We start from the raw sequence: 24,718 nt of genomic DNA on the forward strand, positions 1-24,718 counted from the left end.
AACTAATACGCACAGACTGTAATGAATAACAGGGAATTAATTGAATGTGGCAAGAGCATGAAATTTACATAATTAAAACCGAATTCAAGAATGATTAATGACTAATTTTCCTAACAAATTAACATTGATACAAAAATTATCCATTAGCAGAAAATGAAACAAACCTTAAATATCTATGCTAAGTAGCATTTTTCTTCCAAATGGTTAAAATGTGTTTTTTTTTCTATCAATTTAATGATGGGTAAGGTCTAATTTATATATATCAGCTCTAGGATATTTTCCAGAATATACATATGTGAACATTGCTATATTTACATTTTCTCAAACATTGCTGTCACGATTCATAAATGCACCACATGAAAGTACATCAACACATCTGTGAAATCACTTATTCATAAACTGTCCAGAAAACCTGCGGGAACATTTTCTCATGCACTGAAAGTCCGCTGCTCTCTGATGCATGTGCAAATAGGAATCTGTTGACAACGTCTGCATCTAATTATGTGGTAATTCTCTGATGCTCACGTGAGAACTGTTGTAAACATGACTTGTACTGACAGGTCATAACCAAAGAGTGTGACTAACGCACCACAACAGAAACACTAAAAACAAATAAAAAATAAAGATTTTATTTGAAATATTCAGTATTATTAGTTGATTATTTTTTCAAGTTAAGAATGCTGATGTTTTCGGAGTGAAAAGAGAAATAATTGTGTCCTGTTTACCTTGTGGTTATCGTAGCAGCACTTTTTCTTTTCCCAATGTAATAATATTGAATGTGAACATTTTCTGTATCAGGCAGGCTGGTCCTTTCTACAGCAAAATAATTTCAAAACCTGCTTAAAACCTGGGCTGCACAGTGGTGCAGTTGGTAGAGCTGTTGCCTTGCAGCAAGACGGTCCTGGGTTCGATTCCCGGCCCGGGGTCTTAATGCATGGAGTTTGCATGTTCTCCCTGTGCATGGTGGGTTCTCTCCGGGTTCTCCGGCTTCCTCCCACAGTCCAAAAACATGACTGTCAGGTTAACTGGTCTCTCTAAATTCTCCCTAGGTGTAAGTGTGTGTGTGAATGGTTGTGTGTCCTGTATGTCTCTGCGTTGGCGACCTGTGCAGGGTGAACCCCGCCTCTCGCCCAGAACGCAGCTGGAGATAGGAACCAGCAACCCTCCCGACCCAATTAGGGACAAGGGTGAACAGAAGATGGATGGATGGATGGATGCTTAAAACCTTAGACAATATGGTGAGGGCATGGAGATGAAAACCCACCAGCACTTCATTTCCCAAGAAGCTTTTACTGAACTTAAACTGAGCATCACAACGGAGAATAATGGAATCCAGGTGAGTTTAAGTGGAGCATGGTTGTTGGAGATTGAAGGTCTGATCAAATTCAGTGATTTACAATTTTTTATGTTTTTTAACAATTCTTTGCAGTTACAAAGAAGGATCAGAAAAGAGGTCCAACCCCATCCTACCAATGTGATTGATGAATGTAGTATTTTCTAAATGCACCTTTTCTTGTTACTTTTAATTACACCAAATTACTCTAGTTCATTGTGTGAACTACTTGATGCATGTGTGTTTGTTTATGCATGTTAATGCCCAACTCCTTTAAATCTTCTCATATAAGGTTTAATAAATAGCTACAAAATCAAAACTTATAAATCCTCTACACTCAGATATTTTCTAAGTCTCATTCAACACTTTAGGAATAGTCTCATATTTTACAAAAAAATTAATGGCACACACTTATTTACACATTTCAACATCCATGTGAAGCATAAGAAGGAGATGATCAATTGTTCTTTGTGTCTCTCACCAATAAAGGCTCCATCACACACACACACACACACACACACCCACACGCACACAGAGAGAGAGAGAGAGAAAGAGAGAGAGAGAGAGAGAGGTACACACTATTTAGCTTTGACCAAATGAAAGCAACCATTTAACTTAGTCCAGAATAAGATGCTCATTAAGGCAGAGTTGATATTAGTGTGTACACAATCTTTGAAGTGACTCATACAAGCATTGTTGTAATTACAGAGGAGGCACTCCCAGAAGGATTGTTGTTGGATTCTTCAGATGGCACAATTACAGCAGCTTATATGCAGCATAGTGGTAAAATTTCTTTCAATTAGATATTTGCAAGAGTCTAAACATTTGAAGATTTCTTCAGAATAATCACATTTCATTTGTTTACTCACATCATGGTGAAAAATCAGCTTATTTTGTTTCAGTTCTGAGTCTTTAACATCCTTGAGTCTACGAGGTTTGTATTACAATAAGCCCCCAAACCACAGAGATGCTACAAACACAAGCAGTGTGACAGAAACGTTGTGGCCCGAGAAGGAAAATTTAAAGGAAATGAAAAACCTAACAAAAAAAAAAGAAACAATAACTCTGACTTCTAAATTGTATCTTATTTTGATTAACTTATAAAGCCTTATCCTGAACCACTGTCCCCCACTTTCACTGATACTGAAGCAAATGTTTTAGAAACTAAAATTCCCTCTTAGTGTTGATCTAAAACACTTCCCTGTCTACTCCCACTTCCAGTTTACCTGCTTGTTTAAATCACTGTGGGTTTACAAACAGCACATGAAGCTCTTTAAGCTCCTGTTTCCATTACAAGTGGTCTTTTTTTTCTATTCTCTAGCACCATTTATATTGAAGGTACCAAATTTGAAAATAGTAATTAAGGCCTGAGTATTAAGACAAATATAAAAGCTCATTAAATAAGAAAGGAAAACCTGAAACAAGTTGTGTTCATCGTTGTTAAAGCTGTTTCTTTTTCATGGACAGCAGTTTCCTTAGGCTGTAAACCAGGAATGTGAAATTCAGCTGAACTCATACATGATGAAAAAAAGACTCTGTTCAACCATTTCATGTTTTTTGTCTCCTGAGGTAAGACTCTAACAGCAGCAGGGCACATCTTATCTTTGGTTTCTGAGTGACATGTAAGTGATCAGAGATCCACCTCTCACTGTCATCTATTAACTGGCTCTTTTATCAGACTGTCTGACATTCTGTCTGCTGGCCTTAGCTCTAACTCTTGACACATCACACATTTCTTTTCTTTCTGTATGATTTTGCTGATTGAATTTATTGTCTTGTTCCATCAGTCCGACGTTCACCTCATGAACCTAAAAAGCAGTTCTCCTGTTCTCCTTCAGGCACAGTCACTAAGTTTCTCCTTTTGTCCTTTTTATTTTGTCTTTTAACCCAACATGTTTATCACCAGTAACAACTTTTATTCTCATTTCTCTTTTTTTACACTTTGCAGCCAACTCCACCACTGAGTCCTACAACTGTATATCTACAAGGACTTAATAGCAATTGAGGAAAACTTCAAAAACTTTTTTTTTAAACTGCGTTTTGCTCAGGTAAACTGGGGGGAGTTTTCAGTAAAGCATAATACCACATTTATAGTGGAAGCAGAAAATGAAGTCAAGTTTCCATTAAGGTTGTTTTGAAATGCAATTTGTAGATGCACACAGATTGTTGATTGAGACATCCTTAAATTTTCAAAAGACTTTTTTCAGGTACTGAATCAAAAAAGCTTTTTCAGGCTTGCTTGAAAACTAGTACAGTCTAGAAAAAGTTCTCATAGGCAGCGTATATTCAGTTTTCATCAAAAGTAGTGGTGAGATAAAGAAGATAGTTAAACTTTTAAACAAGATTAAATTCTATATGAGTTTTATTAAACAAAATGTGTCACCTGAAATCCACTTCACTTGACCCCTTAAAAATCAATAGTGCTTAAGCCAGCTGTGTTACTGCAATTCTTTTAGTAAATATGCTTTAAAGAAAACAAGTTTTAAGGCCTAAAGCAAATGTGTGCTCAGTTCTTTTCTGTGCAATTTCCTTAGAGTTTGGGTTTAAATCATTGTTCTGTGCGACTATGTCCTCTGCCATCATTGATTTTTGTCTGCCAGTCTGCTGTTGATCAATAGTCACTATAACCTATACAAATTCCCACTTAAACAACTGCAAAATTAAGTTTTTACCTGATATTCTTCAAGAAAAGCATAATATTTTTTTTTATAGCAGTTAACAAATAATTAGGAAATAATCGAGGTCCATTATTCTTCCTTTAGCAAATAAACTGCCATTCCTGGTTGCATTTTTAGTTAATCAAAGCAAATTGCCTTGAGCACTGACCCGAGTTGTGTCAGAGCACCAAAGCAGAACCGACGAAAGCTGCCAACAGGGATGTGACTGACGTGTCAAACCTACTGCTCTGATAGTCTCCCAAGAAATGTGCTCAGAGCGAAATGCCAAAGGCTCATCCTGAACTAATTATTCAATTAGAATTAGCTTATGGGAATCATATCTTTTCCAAGCAGTGCACATTAGCAAAGCACTGGCCAGACAAGGAGTGTATTTGGCAGAAAGCCTCAAACAAAGATTTAACTTTGCTGTTTCTATTAAAAAGGGTGGATTTTCTTTTAAAAGGATTTTTGTTGTTGTTGTTGTTTAGCATTACTTATGATTGGTTTTATACTATTGGTTTTATTTATCAAAAACAAAAAAGTTGACATTATTCAAAATGTCTGTTATGAGAACCTGACATTAACCAAGAAATGGTGATCTGACATAAATCTGTTATAAAAGTATTACTGACTAAACTCTAAAAATTACGTAGCTTTAAGTTATTAAAGTTAAAGTTTCTGTTTTTGTTCCTCCTTTGCTTTCCACGTTGTCAGACAGTTTTATTCAGTATCGTCTTCCCTTGTTTATCTCCAGCCTCTTGTCTGATCTATCACCTCTTTCTCTGCCCCCCCCCTGTGAACATTGCACATTTACCTATTATGTCATCAAACTTATATAGCACTTTTCTTGACCCTCCAAGATGCTTTATAATGAAATCAGTCATTTCCTTCCATGCACACATTCACACACTGATAATGGTAAGTCACTAGATTGTAGCAACAGCTGCCCTGGATCAGTCTGACAGAAGCAAGTCTGCCAATTGTTATCGTTGGCCCTTCTGACCAACACCAGCAGGAAAAGTGTGGGAAGTGTCTTGCCCATGGACACAATGACTGGGAATCAACCCAGTGACCCAGGGTGAACTCCCACTGTCAAATATTGTATCAGAAACAATAAAACTGCCCCTAATGACTGTGAGAGACCAGTAATACACTATTTGCTTTCCAAGCCGTGTTATGCTGATTCTCTCTTTGCAGGGGACTGGAAACAGCATGAGGCAGTCTCAGCTTATCAGAGTTATAGCTACATGAACAGACAACGATGGGCCGTCTATGATTGTGCTGTGGCTAGCTGTATGATTAGGAAGGTTGCCAAATTTAATAAGTAAGCAAAAGGCAGTTCATAGGAACTCCTGCATTGACAGTGCTGAGAAGTGTTCTTTAAATAGCACAGTGTAGGGTTTGTTAAGTGGCCTGCTGCTAAAGTGGCAGCCAACAATTAAATTAGTTCTTGACAAAATGAAGTTACTGATTAATGCTCACAATCTCCAGTCTATCAGATTATATGGACAGTCATGGTTTGGTAGGTTTAGAGTTATTCTGTATTCTTTCCACTTTTTGAGAATGAATGGTTCAGTTTGGGATTTTGTTTTATAACTTGTATCTGCTTTAAACTTCTTCACACCTTTATAAATGATCTGTCTTTTGCATTCCTTGGTCTCCATAATGCTGTTTGTTCACTAATGTTCTCTAATGAACCTTTGAGGGTAAAAACAGAAGAGATTTGTGATTTAGTTTTTGTTTATTGGAGTAACTGAGTCTGCAGAGTGAAAATAAAGGCTTAGTATTTCTACTAGAGACTTTTTCATTATATATCCATATTTCAGATGTCAATAACATAATAAACTTGTCACAAGCACATGCCCCAGACTTCATACAAATAGCAGGGATTCATTTCATCTAAACATATGACTAATTGCTTATTTGTGATATTTATTCTCTGCACTGGTTTATGATTCGCTGGGATTTTCATTAACAAATTCCAACAATTAAACGCCAAAGTGTCAAGTTTCTGTTGTGAAATTCATCTGGAACCTACGTCAACTAATACTATTTCTTTCAAGCAGGCTAGATCAGAATATACATCTGCCATTTCAATACAGCGTCTCCCATTCCGACATCTGATGTGTTCCAGTGATTCTTTAAATTAGAGGTATTACAGATTTTGCTTTTGCAACAGATGCTTCTCACAGTGGCATTTTAGTCCAGCATAATTCGGTATGTTCTGTAGGTGGAATTGAAAAGTGTGATTTAAACAGAGAAACTAAACTTGTAAAAAGGAAATGTAATGTATAATTCTAATGGCCCGGATGATTTGTGCAGCTTTCTACTTAGGTAATTTCCACAGAAGCGAACTGTTCCTGCAGCACTGGGTTTTGCAGAACAAATAAAATGTTCTGGCCGATGATAACCCCATGATATACAAGTCTGTTTTAGATGCAGTCCATTCAAGGTTAAAGTTGGTGGATAAAATTGTTAGAATTTAACGATATAAAACTGGTATAACAATCTGCAAACTTGTTATACCAATTTTATAACTGGTATGACAGAATATCTCCACTCAGAAATACTGAGTAGAGATGAGGCAAGTTAAGCAGCAACAAGACAAATAAATATATCAGATACATCCAGGTTTATACTTAAAACTATTTTTGACCAAAAAGCCTGTTACAAATAAGACTGACACAACTGAATTTCTACCACAATTACCTGTTCAAAAAATGTGTTGGAGAAAAAAAAAAGTCTTCCTGCCACATTTCATATCCTGTATCTGGAACGCTGCTGTCACAACATCATTTTGGAGATAAAGAAACCTCAGTGTACCGTGACAGATTATACACTGCGGAGACGGACAGCTCATGTTTGTTATTCATGAAGTTTGAAAGAGCAACTATCGATCAATCTGTTTCACTGTTCGGTGCACTGGTGCGTCACTTCGCCTGTTGCTGCGGACGGAGGAGGCTGTGCGTTCACACCCACATTCAACAGGCACCGGATCAGAGCTGGTTTACGCACGGATTGGACAGCAGTCCAGAGCGACTGCAGACCGACATCGAGGAAGATGGGGACGTTTTAATTTGCGCGCAATGGCGCCTATGCGCAAATCATCTTCTGCCAATCCAGATTTGCGCTTCAATAAGTAGATTAAAGGACAAAAAAAGCATATATTGATAGATTAGACCTTAACTGACTTCGGATAAAAGCAGAGGAGGATGGGGACCTCATACAACGGATCCAATGTAACATCGAATTACACCAACCAGTTCGTGCAGCCGCCGTGGCGCATCGCTCTCTGGTCGGTCGCTTACAGCTCCGTGTTGGCGGTGGCCGTGTTTGGAAACCTCATCGTGATATGGATCATTCTCGCCCATAAGCGGATGCGGACGGTGACCAATTACTTTCTGCTTAACTTGGCCTTTTCGGACGCGTCGATGGCCGCTTTTAACACTTTGATAAACTTTATCTACGCTGCCCATGGAGACTGGTACTTCGGGGAAGCCTACTGTAAATTCCAAAACTTCTTCCCAGTGACATCTGTGTTCGCAAGCATCTACTCCATGACTGCAATAGCTGTGGACAGGTGGGTCTATGGAAAGTAACATTAATAATAGTTCAGATAATGCAGTGAGCGTATTGACCTCAGTTCTTCATCACAATGAGGGAAGCATTAAATTTAATTATGCGCGGGTAGAAAATTGAATTGAATTAGACTTGATTAAAGCTTGCTTATTTCTCGTATTTAATTCTTGAAGATAAACTGCGGTTTATTCGGCTTTTATGTCTTTTCCGAGACTTCGGTTTGAATTGAACTTCCCAATTGTCTTCTTGCTCTCTTCATTACCCCACCCTGATGTTAATTGTCCACTAGAGGACATCCTGTCATGTTTTTTTTTTCTGTTTTCTTTTATTATTTGTTTTCGTTTTGTGTTGTTTTTTTTTTTCTTCACATTTTCCCCTATTCCTCCACAAACGTGGAGTGGTTTTATTGGGGTTTAGACAAACATAACATGTTGAGCAAATTGGAAGTGTAAGTAAGTTATTACTTTTGTTTTACCTTTTTCTATAACAGAGGTTTGTTAAAGAGCATCACTAAAGAAACATCATGAACACCAAGAACCACAACAGACAGTCAGGAACAAGTTGTTGGGAAGTTTAGCTCTTAAATCAATATTGCAAGTGTAGAATAGAAATCTGGTCAGTAATCAGAAAATTAAAAGTGAATGGTACAAATGTAAACCATCACAGCTATGACCGGGCAGATCATGGTTGTCCACCTAGAAAGATTGGCCAATTAAGATTCACATGTTGGGATTAAAATCCTTTCACAGCACAACAATTAATTGTGCTCTCTACAAATAAGGCTTTTTTGGAGGAGTAACAAAAACAGAGCCATTGTGGAAACAAAGCCATTTGATTGTGAGGTGTAAGAGACTCGATGAGCTTTCAATTCATAGAAATTAGTTATAATGGTCCAGTCAAAGCCCAGCTCTAAATCCAACTGAGAAAATGTGGCAGTTCTTGAAAATGGATGCTTACTGATGCTCACCACATACTCTGCCTGAACTTGAGCTTTGTTTCAATAACAAATAAAAAAAAAATCAGCTAAATTATATCAGAAGGTGGTCTTACAAATCTTAAGTCAGATGGACTGCATACATGTCATACGTTTTAGATTTTTATTAGAAATTAAAGTTGAGAATATATTCATTTTTGTTGCACTGCAATCAGGTTGAATCAGTAGCTTTGTGAAAGGGAGTTTGTGCCATCATGTTAGAAAAGATTTCTCATTTTTAATGCTCTAAGCTTTTTGTTTTCCGTCACATGCAGTCATCCTTTCTTCTCTTCCACACATTCCTTCTCCTTTCTTGCCTCTTTGTCTGTTTCTAACTGCTCTGTAGTTTCCAGTTATTTGGAAATTCAACACTTTCAGATGGGCTTTAATCACTGAACCATCATAATTTCCCCACTGGGTGACAATAAAGATCTATTCTATTCTATGAAAGCTTCATCTACTAGTTGAAGATGAAGATAAAAAAATATATGCAAAGAAGGAATAGCAGTGTTGTTAAGTTTGCATGTTGAGCGTGCTGTGATGTTGTGTGAGGTGTCTTCTCAGCACAGTGCTTCCCCTTGACACAAAACAATGTATTTCCTCGGGCAGAGCCTGTTTTGGCTCCTCTACTGCAACTTCAATTGGTATTTTTGGCCTGCAGTGCCCCTTGAATCTCACAAATTGTTTACTGCGATAGAGAACATTGCAATGACCTAGCCTGCATGATGCAGATGTAACCTCCGGTCATGCTTTCCTTAACCCTGGTATGGCGCTGTCTCCGCTCTGATGTCTTGAAATGGCAGAAGCCACAGTTCGTGATCATCTGTGAATTTGTCCTTCCTGCAATCTCTCTGCAGGCGGGCATGTTTATGGGGACTGCTGCAAAAGAAAGAGAAGTTTTTGCGTAAAGAGTGAATTTACAGCAGGCAATACAACTGTTTATCCAGAGTTATTGCACCTACGTATACTGTCATCTTGAGAACAGTACTCCCTCCATTAAATTGATAAAAAGAGACATAGTGATGCTTCAATTGTTTATAAATATAGGCTTAGTTATGAGTGTTTGATGAAGAGTTATGGAATTAAATAAAACTAATACACATTGAAAACATTACAACGTAAAGTTTCTAGTGAAACCTGATCAGTCATGCATATTCATATTCAGCTGTGCGGAACAGTTTCAAGTCATATGCACCGTCCGCTTCAGTTCCCTCCACAACCTTTCCTCTGGATTTAGGTCAAGAATTTGACTTGGCCGTTCCGAAACATTAACTTAATTCCTCTTTATCTATTCTTTTGTAGAACCACTTGTGTGTTAAGTCTCATGTTTCTTCTGCATGACTCACCTTCTGATGAGATTTATTTCCCAAACAGATACCATTTCTATTTCTATTTTACCAGCACACCTTTGAATTTATGCTTTGGCTGTAAATTTCGCAAATTATACAAAGTTCTACTGTGTGTTGAACAAAACACTCAGAGGCAAAAGATTGTTCAGCCTGATCTGAATACAGAATCGTTACTTTGAACATTCTTTGTGATCACATGATCAGTAATACTTTTTATTATTTATATTATCTTACTGCTGTGATATTGTTGCTTTTTTCACAGTTTGGTCCTGATGCTAAATTCCTGTATTATTACCATTAACATGACACTATGTAAAAAAGAAAATTCATGCTCCTAAAGTAATTATTTGGGATGACCATAAGTTTTGATGTCATAACAAACTTTGTCTTTGGGAAATATATCTCTAGTTGCTGAGTGTCACTAATGTGAAGTTTTTCTTTTATTTGTGCATAGTCAGGCAGAATGTTCATTAATGAGCTTCACACACATATCTGGATGTACAGATCTGCAATACTGAATAATTCCACTAAAAAAATGACTATTGCATTTGTTTTTTAACAGCACTTACTTATTAAGTTCTCCATCTCACAAGGAAATCAGTGAATCGATTCAAATTATAAGAGTAAATTGTAGTATATCAGCATTTCAATCTAAAAATAAACCATTTCTGTTTTTAGCAGAAGCGCCTAAACCATTGAAAATGTGCATCAACATTTCAAAGACGACTTGACCTTTAAATTGAAATATTTATTTAAAAAAAGTTTTTATTTTTCTTTGACAACAAAAATATCAGTAAACAAAACAATTTGAATAGAATTTGAGATATGAATAATATTTAAGCAAAGAAACCCATCTCCTGAAATTTGTCACTGATTTTAAAAAGACCGTTTTTTTTAGAACTGGACCAAAACATGACTAAGAGTGACGAACTTTGCAGCTGTTTTCAATCCATCCACTAAACACAGATATGTGTTTCGATTGCTATCCCAATGGAGAAGGGGTCAATTTCTGGTCAGTGACCTCGTTTAAAGTGTAATAAATCTTCAATAGTTTGCAAAATCGGGGCTTGTACAGAAAATATGGATCAAAAAGGGGGACCATTACTGCAATGTTTTCCAGAGTGAAAATCTAAACCAGGGTTGAGTCTTGAAGACTTAGATTTTAACTGACTGCATAATATTAACTGCTAGAGTGAGTATCTTCCAAGGTAACTTTTTATAGGTCCACTACATCGTCTTCTTGAATATTTCATCACTGGCCAAATTACAAATTCAGAAATATTTGCTATTCCACTTAGTGAATGCAACCTATTAATTTCCTGCAGCTGAAAAACTGTGTATATGCAGTGTATGTCCTTCTAGCACCAGTATATTTTATTTCAACATATGCTGGTGCTGCATGACTACTGCTGTATTTCTCAGTGCCTTCAACTCCATCACATCAGCCAACATTGTCTTTCAATCTTGGTTCATAAATCACCTTGTTGCAAATACTTGATTAGGAATCTAGTGTTGGGGCCAGTGTAATGCAGTTTCACACAATTACTTGTGATTGGATGAAGCATATTTGTTGTTGTCCCTCAGAGAGCTGCTTTGGTAACAGAGAAAAAGCCAATTTTTTATTTTTTTTTACCTCCTCAGTGAGACTGAATTTGCAGCTCTGATGCTTTTAGATCAGCAGTTTGAAAATCATGCAGCATCCAGAATGGGGTTTATGTAACTGGTAACTTTGAGAGTTTCAGGAATGTTTTGAAAGGAAAACCTCGTTTATTTTTCTGAAAGCAGAGCAGCAGCGCTTCTGCCCACTGCGCTGCGCAGAAGAAAGCACTGTTTTAAAATACACTCCAGATGTATTGCACCCAATAAACTTGCTTGTGAAATCTTATGAAATAATCAAATGATCATTTTTATGGAAATTGTGTATCTTCTCAACACAACAGACAATGCATACAATAACGGCAACAAACAGATCCGACATTTTTCCTTACAACTCAATGAAGTTGTAGTAAAACTGGTACATAAGTTTCATTCCACCCTGTCAAAACTTTACAAAATTATGTCCTTTACAGGCTGCTCTGTTTTAATTTCATTCTTATTATTATATTATCTTTTTCACACAAATTTCTTATTTTCAGGAAGACAATTTTTTGTGTGTGGAATATTAACACCTATTGAATTCAGTAAGATTAAATCCATTAATCAGTAATTAACTACGTTGGGTGTCCAAGCACAAAGTCCATCTTTCAAAATGCCAACTTTCTTCCCGCAGATACATGGCCATCATCCACCCACTGAAGCCCCGTCTCTCAGCAAAGGTCACGATGGGAGTCATCGTCAGTATCTGGAGCCTGGCAGTGGTACTGGCTTTCCCTCTGTGCTATTTCTCCACCACTCGAGCTCAACCCCACAGAACCATCTGCTATGTCGCCTGGCCTCGCATGTCAGATGACCACTTTATGTGAGGAAATATAATTTCAGAAAGATTATTTGTTTCTCTCCATGTAGCTTTCAGAGGTTGAAAGGTTTCCGCTTGAGCCATGGTGGTGGCTGAGTTAAAACCACCATCATAGGGATACTTTTTTTTTATTTTTATCAAACTAGTAGAAAGAATGTAATTGTATTACATATGGTGACATATAAAACTATTAGTGTTTTTCTTGTGAGAAAATATAAAAATATAATCAAAGGTTTGACTGAACAATATGTAACATTAATTAAAATCAAAAACAAGTATTTGGTGCAGTCTTAATTTTATTGGTAATTTCTTTGCTTGATCCACACCAGAAGGATAGTTTTATGGTCAGTTTTATGGTCAGCTTATACTTAGTGAATCATGGATTATTCTCATACTTTCTTTCTAAGGTTGATCGTTTTTGATAAAGTGGCATAAAGAAAATTATCAAAGCTAGTTTTAGAATAGCTGACCATATTGGTATTAAGAATGGAAATTATGTTATCAGAATCCCCACTCAAAGTAATTTGTGGTATATGCTTAAAAGCTGTGCCAGGAAACCAACTAATTTAAATAAACTACAGACATGATCAAGAACAGTGGTCAAATATTCTTCTGCAATTATGCCAGAAGCTTCTTAATGGATAAAAAAATGTGTGATCAAGATCTTGAAATCTTGAAAAGGAACGTTCAATCCAGTGACATGCTGTCAGGGGAGGCAAGTGAGGCAGAGCCTCACCTGTCATAATGTCATAAAGTGGAACATGTAAAAAAATCTAAGCCAGGAACAGAATTAATTCTGTCCCTCCCGTCACCTTCTCTTGGTGCTTGGCTTGCTAAATTGGATTGCAGATTTTGAAATGGGAGCTGAGTTCAAAAGGATTGTATTTTCTCTGTAGCAGTGCAGTCTGTGATTGCTCTACACTTAAACTGATTAGCCAGTACTTGCAAAGGATTAACCGCAATGTTTTAACATGAACATTTTTTATCTTCTCCTACACCCTGTGACATTTCCTTTCTTTCCCCTCAGGTATCATATCATAGTGACTGTGCTAGTGTATGTGCTGCCCTTAGTGGTGATGGGCATCACTTACACCATCGTGGGGGTGACACTGTGGGGCAGCGAGATTCCTGGAGATTCATCTGACAATTATCACGGACAGCTCAGAGCTAAAAGGAAGGTAAGCAAGCTTAATGATGGTTTTTGCTTTTGGATGGAAATGAAGCATGACTTGTGTTGCTTCAAACAGCAGCACAACTGAAAGCTAAAATGCTGTAAACGGGGAATAAACCGTGTTTATTTGCCTGTAACAAACTTTCAGGTAACATGCTCTTCTGATCTTTAATCATAAAATGAGCTACGATCAAGATATTTGGAAGCAGTACTTTAGAATTTATTGTTTCTTGTAAAAAAAACAAACAAACAAAAAAAACAAAACAAGAAGAAGAAGTCATGATTCAAGCATATCGAATAATTACAGGTCTCTGGACAATGCCTTAGGAATTTGCATTTAAGCTTGTTTGTCTGAATGCAACTGGTGTGGCTGAAGGCATTTATTCTCCATTACCTTTTTTTGCAGCATTTTTCATGAAAGTCAATCCTGCAGATAAAGACAGAAATACAAAGCATCTTAGTAAAATTAAAGGTTAAACCTTAAGGCCCTATATAAGCTTCTTCTTACATCGTTCACTGTGTTCATATTTCTTATATAGAAGCACTAAAACTTTATTAAAACTGAAAAAAATTACTACACCAAGTACATTCTAGACTTTGATTGCTTTAGCTGAATTAAACATACATCATCTCACGTCCTTGCAGGCATATTTAAAAGAGCTGCAATTTAGTAGACTGTGCTAAAATATTTAACAATGCAGACCACGTTGACAAATGTTCCCACCTAAAAGTGAAAATGTTGGATCCTGCACTTTATAGCAATCACAAATCTGTTGAAGTAGCAGGTTTTGTTCTGTCAAAATTTCAGAGAACAAAAGCCTTAATTCAATGGATCCCAACTTATTTGATTGTCATTTATTGTCAATGCAACTGGACAGGCCTGACTTCAGGGTTTATGAGTTTGTCTGCATGTCTAGCACCTTCTCCTTTATCCTGAGGAGTCAGCATCTACTTACAGACATGTCTTCATACTGGAGCTGTTGGCAAATATTACAGAGAATGAACACATGTGAGAAAACTCTGGAGCATGATTTGGATAACAAATAATCATACTTTCAGCATCAATGTTGTGCTCTCTCTTTAAACGTCATTGTGTGAAACTATGTTCTTTCACGTCCTCTATTAGATTAAAAACTACATAATTTTTTGGGTTAGTTTAATCACATCTATTATTCATAAAATTTTAGGTGACATTATAAAGGACCCTGATTTGTGGCAATTAAAACTGAAAAACTTCAAAACAAATTAGTTAGTTCTGGGTCTTAAGGGAAATGTTTCAGGTATGGTGAGAGAAAAATGAAGCTCATTAAGCTTTATGAATATTTGTAAAGGACTAAATCAGTTTATTGCTGAAGTGTAGAAATGTTTGAAGAATTATATATTTCAGCTGTCTGAATATATTAGTGACTGAACAAAATGATCCATAGGTCCAATAAAGTCTCGTTTGTCACGCTTCTGACTGCGGCAGCATGACATCAATCATTTGTGTTTATTTAATCAGATGTGATATCTAGGTGGTGTTTTATATATATATCCACAACACCATATAGATATTCAGTTTCATCAACTCTTGTTTATGTTTTGATTTCAAAGTTCGTTTTATTTATCTCTAAACAAGAAATCTATTTATAAGCAGTTAAATAGCAACAGCTAAACATGTTTTTCGAAATAAAATCACTTATAGCATTCCACCCACTGAGTCTATGAGTGACATTAACTGTTTAATTTAATCCAAGATGCGGTTTAGCGCAGGAACATGAAAACATTTATTATATCATATGTGCTTCAGGCACCCAACAAACTATCAACAGCCCTGGATTCATATCTTGGTAGCTTTGCTGCTGTACCATACTGTTTCCATTTTCAGATGACTAGCCAGCACTGCTCTTTATTATTAGTAGGTATATATATTTTTTATCTAATCCTGCTTGAACATCTCCACCACTTCATCCATGATCTGACTGCTGTGTGTTAGATCTTCATGATGCCTTCTATTCACTCCAGTTTACAATTATTGTTTTATTATTTTGTGTTGGCCTGTCATAGAAAGCTGCTGTCCATCCTTCCAACCATTTTCTGTTCACTCTTGTCCCTAATGGGGTCGGGAGGGTTGCTGGTTCCCATCTCCAGCTGCGTTCCGGGTGAGAGGCGGGGTTCACCCTGGACAGGTCGCCAGTCTGTCGGAGGGCAACACAGAGACATACAGGACACACAACCTTTCACACACACACTCACGCCTAGGGAGAATGTGGAGAGACCAATTAACCTGGGAGGAAGCCGGAGAACCCGGAGAACCCGGAGAACCCGGAGAGAACCCACGGATGCGCAGGAAGAACATGCAAACTCCTTGCAGAAAGACCCCGGGCCGGGAATCGAACCCAGGACCTTCTTGCCGCAAGGCAACAGCTCTACCAGCTGCGCCACTGTGCAGCCAGTAGAAAGCTGCTATAAAATATAATAAACTTCTCAAGGCACCATACAGAGTCAAAACTTTTATCACCCTTTGCCCGCTCTATGTTCTCTGGGAATCGTTGCTTGTCTCCTCATGGTGTCCACTACGTTTTTAGAGAATGGTTCTCAGGGGACTTCTTGCTGAGAGACTGATCAATGAAAAGTGAAAAGAAATTATTTTGTGCCTCGATGTATGTGCTGCTGCTTGTGGAAAGGGTTTTGATTTAAATCTATTTTGTGTCGGCAGTATATTCCAAGTATAGACAGACTTATAGGTCAGTATTCAGGCTCTGAAACGAAGAGCTTTAAGAAGAAAGAAAACAACAGTAGGCAATGCTGTCAAGTGACAATAAATTAGGCATGTATTATTTTCTGGACTTACAGTGATGAAAATTAATTTGTTAAGAAAAATAAAATTCAATGACTGCTAAAGGCAATGTGTTTCATATAGTTAATCAGTCAAAATGATTCATATTCTAGGTAACTGGCAATCTGCGTACTGTCATGGTTCAGATTCCTTCATTTATCAATGTTTTTTGTTTTGATTAACTGTTCGATTTTGCTGATTTTTTAAAAATCATTGTGACTCATTTACTGGAGAACAGAACATGCATTGAAGAACATTAATCAAACTTTATCGTTTAAAGCCATTTTAAATAACATAGAACACAAGGTTAACATTCTGATGCCTTCTGCATTGTTATATGCATATATATGATATTAGACAAAGGAAAAGACCTGCATCTCTCAAAAGATAAAACAATGTAAAAGAAATGTCAATTTGGCAAACAATAATTTCAGCTTTTCTTTGCATTTTATTGCATTTGATATGTCAAAAGAGATTTTTTTGTTGTATCTTATTATTGAGAATCAATTCAAATAATCTTAATTAGCATTATAACAACCAGACCTTTTTTTTAAAGTAATTTCTGACCAACATTTGGCCTGTTTCACTTCAATCTTGAAACGTTGGAAGGCCCTCTTGTCGTTACCACAACCCTCAGCTCCGTCTACTGAATCTGTATTAAAGTCTATACTTCTGATGTTCCACTCTTAAATTTTACCTCCTGTCAGAAAAAAACATGTAAAATTAAAAGAAATTTAAAATAAAAGACAAGAAAATGCCTAATGAAATTTTGAAGGGGACTGTAGCATTGGATGTATGTACGAATATCAAGGCTTTTACTTTGTAGAGTATGTTTTAGTCTTACTTTGAAATCCCAGTATGGTTGTCTTTTGAGGACAGTTTTAGCTCCATTAGCTCCTTCATATGACAAATTTTCTCAGTTTATATTAAGTGTAGAATGTAGAAGTTAGGCTTTAATAAAAATAAAAAAAAAATCATAATCTTCATTTAATTAAAAGAGTAAGCGGAATAACACCTGTAACATTGGTTGATTTCCAGCAGCAGTGTTAAGCCCAATGCTGCAATGATTTACTGTCTGAAAAAATGAAGGCTTTTATTTTGCTGAGTATGTTTAGGTCTTATTTTGCATTTTAAGGACTGGTTTAATTACTGTAGTAATACAGAGTGTATTTTATCATCAATGTTCTATTTACATCTTTGAAGCTATAAACTTCCATCTATAAAATGTAATTTAAAAACTATATTTGAAAGTCGCAATGACTGAAACTGTGGAGCTCTCTTTAGGAACCACACACCTTCAGAAAAGTGCATGGCTCTGATTTTAAATCACACTGCTATGCTTCCATAAAAAAATATAACTTATGAGTCCAGTTTTCCAGAATAGGTGTGAGCTCTCTGGTAACTTAAGATAAAATAAAATCCTCTATCTGAAATGTAGTTTAAAATCTTTGGAGTGTGTTAATCTTTTGCTGTTATATTATTCTTCCTGAAGAGAGCCAGTGCTCTGTTGCTTTAGTGTTCTGCTCTTTCTGCAAATGCTTACGTGTGTATGTGTGTCAACGACAGGCACAGCTTGCCGGTTCCACAGAAGCTGCCTGCTTCCTAAAATGCTCCAAACAGGATTTAAAAATTATTCAAACCACTGTTCCTGGTCCCTAATCATGGAAATTGTCATAGCTGCAATTAATTTAAAGTAAAAGACAGGTAAAAAAAACACAAAAACTATCTCTCCATCCTTCCATCACTGCAAAGCTCACCTGGCTTCATAGTGATAGAAATATGTACGTAATACAGGGTTTCTGAATGTATTGCTGTCTGCGCAGTCAGAAAGGATCACACCAGCTGTGTGAGAGTGTGAAGCAGGGAGACTGAGTGAAAGAGACAAATTACTGCAGAGGACACACAGGGAGCTGAACTAAGACACAAGCAGATCCTCAAACCAAAGAGAAAAAGTTTAACATAAATGTAGAGGCAGAAAATCGAAATACGCATAAGAAATATATAAGCAAACACAATGCAAAGAATTGAATATGGTAAACTACAATAATAAATATATCAATGTGAAAATATAGCAGGAATAAATAACAATAAGATTATGACAATATAATGTTAAAAACCTCCACTAAAACAGGCCCCTGTGTGAAAAATGTCAATCTGTAATATTTCTTCAACTTGGCAATAGTTCAAAAGAAATTGTTATAATTTTCTCAGCTATGACTATTGGAAAACAAAAAGCCTTTTGCAAAGATGCTTAATAGAATAGTTTGTTTTGTGCAACACATTGTACTGTTTTCATTGTTTCACCATCTTAAAAATATACATTTTGTATAAGGTTGCAGAGGCCTCGTTTGTTTGCTGGGTGTTCTTGTGTAATGACTTCTCAGTTTTAGATTTGGTCTCTAAAGTCCATATATTCTTATTGTACAATGAGATTTGCTAAGGAGGCATCACTGCAAACAAGAGGCGATAGAGCTGCACAATCAGAGCCTGATAGTAATGGAAAAAGCAACCTGATGAAATCAGGTCAGCCGTTACTGACTTTGTGGAAGAGTATTGATCAGCTTTTATTTCACTATTTAAAGCTTCTTTCAGGCGTTCTGTTGCTTTTTCTATGAATGTACTGTGATAATAATGATCCGTGCCACAGAAAGTCTGTTTCACAAATAATTCTTTGTGATGAATAAGGGACTGTGGGGCTTCTTGTCTGAAAAGAGATCAGGTTAGGCAGATATATTTTCTGTTTGTGCCACAGTTGCTCTGAAGCTCAGCAGTTCACAGACACAGCAGTGCTTTGGGCCAAGTACCAACATCATTATCCTAACTAGTACACAGGGAAAATGCTATAGATTAGTTCAGACAGCAAAATTTTGTGTGTTGAAAGTTGGAAGTTTGCTAATGCGTAATGGAATCACATTTGTTTCATCTGAATAATCTGAAATTAGTTTATCTTTGCAAGATTTATGTGTTTCCCTGCTTCAACATAACCGATTTGAATCAACAAAACTTGTCGAAATGCTGAGAAGAAAATGAAGCCATTATTTAACGGGGACATGTCCAAGTACAACGGCTGGTAAGCCAGGATGCTGCAGAACCTTACTTTTAAAGAACTGTCCATGGCTCCTAGTATGGGAGGAGATTGTGGGGGTGAGAGGCTGTGGAGTTAAGTTCAGCTGCTATCAGCTGCACATGCAAACTTTTTAGATCACGTGCAACACTCGCACTTACTGCATATGCCATTTTTTTATGCGCTTGCAAAATTAGCCCTTTTTATTAAGAATCAGACCCAAAGAGATAATGGTTGCCAACTCCTTATATTGGCAGGATGCAGAGCAGAAGATCCAAGACTTTCTTTCATTGTGGATTGAGGCTGGATGATATCTTGGTTCAGGGGTGCCAGTGGATTTTTGTCTGGTTTTCTGGAGTTATGTCTGCCCTGTCGCTAAGCTTCATTTCACCTGAGTTGTCCTAAATCTAAAGAGAAAGTTTTGAATCTAGCTAAACTTGCTTAGCTTTCTTAGACATTTCTCTCTGCTCTGATGTACCTTAAGGCCTGCCTCAGTGGGAACAAACCGTTAAGCAGACCAGCATCCAACTGGTGGATGGTGTTACACTTTTGTTGACAAATAGTTTTAACTTTTATAAAATAACATATGGACTTCATCAGTCCATATGAGTGATAATTAGAAGCCATTAAGTAGAAAAGGAAGAATACCTGTAGTATTGACAAAAGAATATTAGGCAAATATTACCACATAAGTGCCAGAATTTATTCACTTTGTCGCAAAGCTGACAAATTCCACTTGCTTGGACTCATTTATTTCCCATGAAGCAAAAGAAGCTTTCATCCTTTGTTATTTATTCTCACTGATGTTGGATAAAAGAAAATCACTTTTGATTTAATCCACTCTGCCACTATCATTACGCCACAGGTGCTCTATTTTAAGCTCAGGCCTGGGGCTCTGCAATGGAAATGTCATTTTAAGAAGGAGTCCTAATAAACTGTCTTAAAACAGCTCTTTGAGGTGTTCTGCGTTTGAGCTTTTACTGCAGACATTTCTGATTGTCCATTACCTTCCTGATTAATTTTTTCTATGTTTGAGGGGATGGGGTGGAATAGATTACCTTCAGAAGAGGATTTTTTTTCTCATAAGAATTAAAATGCTAAGCCATCGTGTGTGCCACTACCAAAGCAGCACTGTAATGGTAAATTTCTTACTGACAGGTGTTGTTAGTACATGTTTGTGATGAAGCACAGAACTGTATGAATGACCTGTGGCTAAGGGGTTTTCTCTCTACAGGGAGGTTGATCTAAGTACACTGATGTGACAATATTATGAACCGCCATGGTTACATAACCAGCTGTTCTCCGCACCAGAAATTACAAGAGGTGAAAATAAAATAAGTCGTAATGGTTGGATTTTTACTCTCAAATAAATCTGACACTATATTAAGTAGTGGTTTGCACATATGATTGGTGCGCCCTGAAGCGGAAGTATTTGAAGGGATAGCTGCATCCGTGTGGAGTAGTTACTCTGATGTTTGCACATGAAAAGCCCAGGATTTGGGTGACCTGAAAATTGTAGGCAGACTAACAGGGTGGAGAGAGAGAACAGCCAGGCAGAATAGCTGCAGTGGCAGCGGTCCTGAACCCAAGAGATAAGAGTTCATTTTCACGCAGAAAAGCACAAAAATGTTCACTGCACAGTTGAGCTCAACTGAGTCCAACAGAGTTTTACAACAGTTTGGAGAGGAGTGGTGAGAAATCCAAGGCAGATATCCTGCAGGGGCCAGGTTGAGTGATAACCGCTGCTTCAGTATCTAAATACCACACCCCCACAACATCCCTGAGGAGCTCAGCGGTGGACAGACAGACAGACGACACAGGGGGAAGGAAAACTGAAGGGAAAGAAATTAGGAACCCTGGAAATAAACCGCTGTGACTGTGATTGTATTTCCTCCCCAACATGGTGAAAGGCTCAATTCTGTGTGGGGTATCACAGTATTTGCACCAAGACCTAAAATATGACTTTATTGATTTTCTTTAATGAGAGAAGCAGCAAATAATTTAACTGCTGCAAATATGATAAGATTATTAATGTACAATTTGAAATGTAATCAATGAAACATCAATCAACAATCCGATGTGTAATGATGGCTCTTGACAAAATGTAATTCTTCAATTGTTGGCTCTACTACTACTTTGTATTTTTGTGTTTTTATGAAATAAAGCACTTTGAAATACTTTGTTGCAGAGAGGGGCTATACAAATAAGATGTATTAATATTCAGAAATGTTAATTCATTAAGCTATGATATCTACACCACTAGCTTGATGTGAAACATGTAAATTGTTTGGTTTATTTTGGTGAGTCACTTCAGTATTTTCATAGTTTCTCTGACATTTTGTCAGGCAGATGGAAACGTTTAGCCGTTTTGAAACTTTTGTACACTTTCACATGGATAACAACCCAACTCCTGGTGAAGGGTTTGTTGCTTCATTCTAAAGTAAGTTTATACCATCATACATCCCCTACACTGTGGTGGCGTAGGGGGCAGCGCGACCCATCTTTGGAGGCCTTGAGTCCTCGATGCAGCCGTCGCGGGTTTGATTCCCGGACCCGGCGACATTTGTCGCATTTCTTGCCCCCTCTCCCTCCCCCTTCCTGTCAGCCTACTTTCGTATAAGGGACACTAGAGCCCACAAAAAGACCCCCTGGTGGGGTAAAAAAGGAAAAAAATAAAGAAATCAAGGCTCTTCATCCTCGAAGGTGAAAAGGAGAGGAACGTTCTTGCTTGAAATTCACTCATAGTTCAAAAACCATCCTCAGTATTAATATGGACAATTTTTAAATCCACCACTAAAGTTTACTGATGCTTGCAAGTTTTCTACTGACTTATGTTGCTACTTTTCCAGGAAAATATTCCTTATTTCTGTGAAATGAAGCCAAACTTCACTATAACAACAAGACTGACTCCAGTCCAGTTTGATCCACTAAACATATTATAGGCAATCATATAAAAGAAACTAATTGGAAATGCTTTAATAGTGACTAATTCTAATATTTATCAATGCCAATATAATGAATGTTAAATATATTTAGACTGAGGTGGTTAAGTAAAAAAATAGATAAATGAAAATGCTGGTTTGTTTTCTCAAAAACTAAAACAAATCCTGGTATTCTTAAATCAGTTGATTTTTCAGTAAACGTGATTTATACAGTGCTCCAAATTTTTTGTGCAATTATAAACTTATTAAATTTACTTGACTGTATGTCTCCCTTGTTTTAATCTCTGAGAGTTTTCACAGAAACGTTCCAAATGTTCCAAACTAATCGCCAGACCCATTTTGTTTCCAAGTGAACTAATGGGTCTTCATTTACTGCATTAGTGAAGAAACATCAATCTAGTAATCTGCCAAGCCTCCAGACTATACTCTAACCAAGTACAAAGTTAAGGCATTAAAAAACTCATTAGCATGTCCATGACATTAGTTTTTGTTTTTCTAAATTAGAGCTTCAGTAAAATGTTCCTTTCTGTTGACTAATTTGGTTCTCACTCCACCTTTCACTTTGCTTCCCTCCTCCCAGCAGTGACATTAATCTATTGCCGTGGTGAAAATGTCGTTTAAAACTTTTCCCAGTCATCCACATCATCATTTAGTTGTAGAAGGGAGGCAGATTGATAGAAAACTGGGAAGTTTTATGTACATTTATACCTGCTAATTGTCTTAGATGATACTGGAGAACTTTGACTGGTTCTGAACACAGGCTTGAGTATTTTAATAAGTATAAAAAAATATATTACACATTATAACACTACAGCCACACACTTTAGAGCATTTCATTGGGTCATTTTGCACAGAATTCTATGGAAAGAAAACTGGACTAGAGTTTAAAAAGAAAATGAATATATAAAGATGTGTGAGGCATATATGTGAATTCATGACACCTTTTTCTGCTATTATAGCTGGACGTCTTCTTGGTACTTCTCCACCAGCTTTACACATCAAGAAATTGATTTATTTTGCCCATTCTTTCTGGTAAAGTAGCTCCACCTCACTCTAAAGCTTAATGGAAACCCATTCTAAAAGTATTACTACAGATTATCAGGGGTCATTCTGACAAAAAGAATGGCTTTCTTCTAAACCGTATGTTTAGAGTTGCTGGCCTTCAGGAAAGTGACCACCTGCACAGTTTCTTACCCCCAATATTGCCTTATATTTAACTGCCTGCATCCTCCTACCCACCATGTATAGTCGTCTCCGCCTGCTAAGGAAAGCACCTCTGTCAGCATATTCTCCCACTTGAGCTGTGGATCTCTGGAGCTCCAGCAGTACCATGGGTCTGCCATCTTATGTCATTTTCTGCTCTCAGGCTAATTCTCAAGTGTCACTGAGCTATTTTATGCCGTTCCCTCCCTCAAGCTTTGCACAAACAAACAACTCAAGTCCAGCTAGTCAGTGTGGACCTTGACATTTAATACAAAAGTTCATACCATAGTCATTTCTACTTGCCTTTCTCATGCAGCAAATCTCAAAAGAAGCCACTTTTAGCTTATAATCCAGATCTATTTGGGTTATTTTTAAGAGACTGACTATATAACGGGACACCTTTTGTCTGAGATTCTTCTCAGACAAAAGGGTTAAGATGAAAGTTGCCCTGGGGGCTTGGCAGTTGCTTCCAGTAATCCCACGTAAATTTGATTTTTCTACAAATCTGTGAAAATAAACGTTGCCTTCAATTCAGAAGCATAGATAGAATCATGTTGTTTTTTTCACAGGTATATCACCAAACACCATGTCACAGCATGTCTGCACCAGCCTGCTATCCTGAGAAAATTGGCATGAAAAATATATATATTTTTTAAAAAATCACTAGCTTGTAATTCAGTTTTGTTTCTTGTCTGTGCTCAGAGTGAACCTAACAGCTGGTGTTTTGTTGAAAGACTCTATTTCACATTTACATTTAGAAGATGTTGCTGTGAGACACCAGCATGAGTGCAAGCTATAACCCTCGGCGACAGAGGCTTTCCTAATTTTCAGAAGATTCTGTTTACAAATAAAAGTGTTCTAGTGATTTTACTCATTTAGAATAAACCTCATTAAGGCGAGGCTCATTTCCTTGTTACAAAGAACACACCAATTAAGAAAAGAACTGTAGTAAAGATAAACTAATTAAAATAAATGGTGAATTCCCTTTTCATTAAAAGTAGTTACACCGGTGGATTTAATCTGTGAAAGGGAAGGATAGATGCCAATTGGAGTAATAAGATTTTTTCCCAGATTCAGAGAAAAAATCTGCTCTGAGCTCAGTAATTAATTCTCAGTTTTTCTAGTAATGTGAGAGGTTTACGCTCCTAGACCATTATTGTCGTTTGCAAAGCTG

At 37.0% G+C, this 24,718-nt stretch overlaps 1 protein-coding gene across 1 annotated transcript in view; it reads left to right on the plus strand.

The window, feature by feature from the left end:
- Positions 1-6,844: 6,844 nt before the first annotated feature.
- The window catches only part of tacr3a (tachykinin receptor 3a), a 34,659-nt gene continuing 16,785 nt past the window's right edge, over positions 6,845-24,718 (plus strand). Inside the window, exons 1-3 of the mRNA XM_044113465.1 lie at positions 6,845-7,570; positions 12,161-12,349; positions 13,374-13,524. Coding sequence (XP_043969400.1) covers positions 7,203-7,570; positions 12,161-12,349; positions 13,374-13,524 — 708 coding nt within the window. The 5' untranslated portion in view covers positions 6,845-7,202. The remainder of the gene's footprint in view (positions 7,571-12,160; positions 12,350-13,373; positions 13,525-24,718) is intronic.

The sequence above is a fragment of the Gambusia affinis genome, linkage group LG04, assembly GCF_019740435.1.
Source record: "Gambusia affinis linkage group LG04, SWU_Gaff_1.0, whole genome shotgun sequence".
In the NCBI taxonomy this organism is placed as follows: Eukaryota; Metazoa; Chordata; class Actinopteri; order Cyprinodontiformes; family Poeciliidae; genus Gambusia; species Gambusia affinis.